We start from the raw sequence: 2,122 nt of genomic DNA on the forward strand, positions 1-2,122 counted from the left end.
GGACACGGGAGACTGGATTGATGGATCTATTCACAAGACTTAATAGATCCTTCCTTTATCGATCCAGACTGGTCAGACAGACGGCTGCATGCAGGGTGTCTGCTGCCCCCTGCTGGTCAGACAGACAGCTGCATGCAGGGTGTCTGCTGCCCCCTGCTTGTCAGACAGACAGCTGCATGCAGGGTGTCTGCTGCCCCCTGCTGGTCAGACAGACAGCAGAACTCAGTCAAATTTGACATTTTCATCTTTTTTTGGCTATTTATGACTTTATATGAGAGCAGTGGAGAGAGACAGGAAATGAACACAGCTGGTTTGAGGTTAAAATAATCCAGTTTTATTTGAGGAAACATTGAAAGGGTTGGAAAATCTTTAGTTCCATATATTTAGTCTCTACAGAGTCAGTGTTAAAGTAAAATGATGTAACTGTTTAAACATAATAAGTACTAAGAGTCTGATTAACATATAATAACATATAATAACATATAATAACATTTTATAACCCACAAAGAGGTTAAATGTTAAACGATGCTTCAAAACGCTCCTCACTTTAATCCTTCATCTGAGTTGAATCTGCTTGGACAGATTCTAACTTCTACTAAAAACATACATCACCTGCTCAGGTTGTTTGAGTAAAAGAATGATCTCAAGTTGATGATATTTATTTTTCTTAACTAACTTCCAAACAATAATCTTCACATATCCCCTGAAATAAATTCTGGAAGTAGAACTGTGAGAGGAGGTTAGGAGGCGACATTTTACTTCATTTGAAAGAAAAAGATGAATTATCGTTGGAAAGCCCGAAACACGCTGGAATAAACGGATTTAACTTCATTTGGAAAATGTAATTTGCGCAAAAACTGAATTTATACCAATAAAGTTTTGACACAAAAGAGAGGATTTCATACAAACTCAAAGAATTACACGGACATTTTTTTGGATGTAATTCATAAAACAAATCCATTTGGAGAAATTCAATTCAAAGCCGGAGGCTGGGGATAGGCCCCGCCCACCCTGATGACCGCCACAGCTTCCTTAAGGGAAAATCCAGCTTTTTGGGACGTTCTCCAAAAAACAGCAGAATCCCTTTAACTCTGGGCAAAAGTTTTTGTTTTCTCAGAGTTTAAAGCCAGTCAAGAGTTAAAAAGTGAAACCTAAAATGAACTTAAAGTTCACAAGCAGAAACACCCACTGTGGCTAAATCAGAGGTCCGGGGACAAAAGAGGTCCCTGCACTGAGGCTCAACCCGTCACCAGAGAACGAACAGAAAAACCAAACAGACCCGGCACTAAGCTCTGGGGCCCCCGGGTCCTAGTGAACCCAGGGGTCCTAGGGCTTGGGTGGGGTGGGGCCCCCGGGTCCTAGTGAACCCAGGGGTCCTAGGGCTTGGGTGGGGTGGGGCTCCCGGGGACGGACAGAGACTCCACGGAGCCCTGCTCCTCTGGGTCCGGGAGCAGCTCCTCTTTGTCGCTGAGGAGAAACAGGAGATTGAGGAAGTTACAACATGACCAGAACATGCTGTGGGCGTTCTGGTTCTTATGGTTCTAGTTCTGGTTCTAGTTCAAGTGGTTCTTGTCCTGGTGGTTCTAGTGGTTCTAGTGGTTCTGGTTCTCATGGTCCTGGTTCTGGTTCTAGTGGTTCTGGTGGTTCTGGTTCTAGTGGTTCTGGTCCCGATTCTAGTTGTATTTATAGGTCTTGTTCTGGTTCTAGTAGTTCTGGTCCTGGTGGCTTTGGTCCTGATGGCTCTGGTCCTGTTGGCTCTGGTCCTGGTGGTTCTGGTTTTAGTGGTTCTGGTGGTTCTGGTGATTCTGGTCCAGTGTTTCTGGTTCTAGTGGTTCTGGTTCTAGTGGTTCTGCTCCTGGTGGTTCTGGTTCGAGTGGTTCTGGTCCTGGTGGTTCTGGTCCTGGTCCTGATTCTGGTTGCATTTATAGGTCTTGTTCTGGTTCTGGTCCTGGTGGCTTTGGTTCAAGTGGGTCTGGTTCTAGTGGTTCTAATGGTTCTGGTCCTGGTGGTTCTGGTGATTCTGGTCCAGTGTTTCTGGTTCTAGTGGTTCTGGTTCTAGTGGTTCTGGTCTTGGTGGTTCTGGCTCGAGTGGCTCTGGTCCTGGTGGTTCTGGTTTGAGTGG

General features: G+C 45.3%; 1 protein-coding gene across 2 annotated transcripts in view; it reads right to left on the reverse strand.

Annotated features, from left to right (window-relative positions):
* Positions 1 to 311: 311 nt before the first annotated feature.
* Positions 312 to 2,122, reverse strand: part of spint2 (serine peptidase inhibitor, Kunitz type, 2) — a 29,215-nt gene continuing 27,404 nt past the window's right edge. For both annotated transcript variants that reach the window (XM_080006859.1, XM_080006858.1), the window contains one exon: positions 312 to 1,467. In XM_080006859.1, the coding sequence (XP_079862985.1) occupies positions 1,377 to 1,467 (91 nt within the window). In that variant the 3' untranslated portion in view covers positions 312 to 1,376. The remainder of the gene's footprint in view (positions 1,468 to 2,122) is intronic.

Source organism: Zeus faber (genome assembly GCF_960531495.2).
Source record: "Zeus faber genome assembly, chromosome: 9".
Taxonomy (NCBI): domain Eukaryota; kingdom Metazoa; phylum Chordata; class Actinopteri; order Zeiformes; family Zeidae; genus Zeus; species Zeus faber.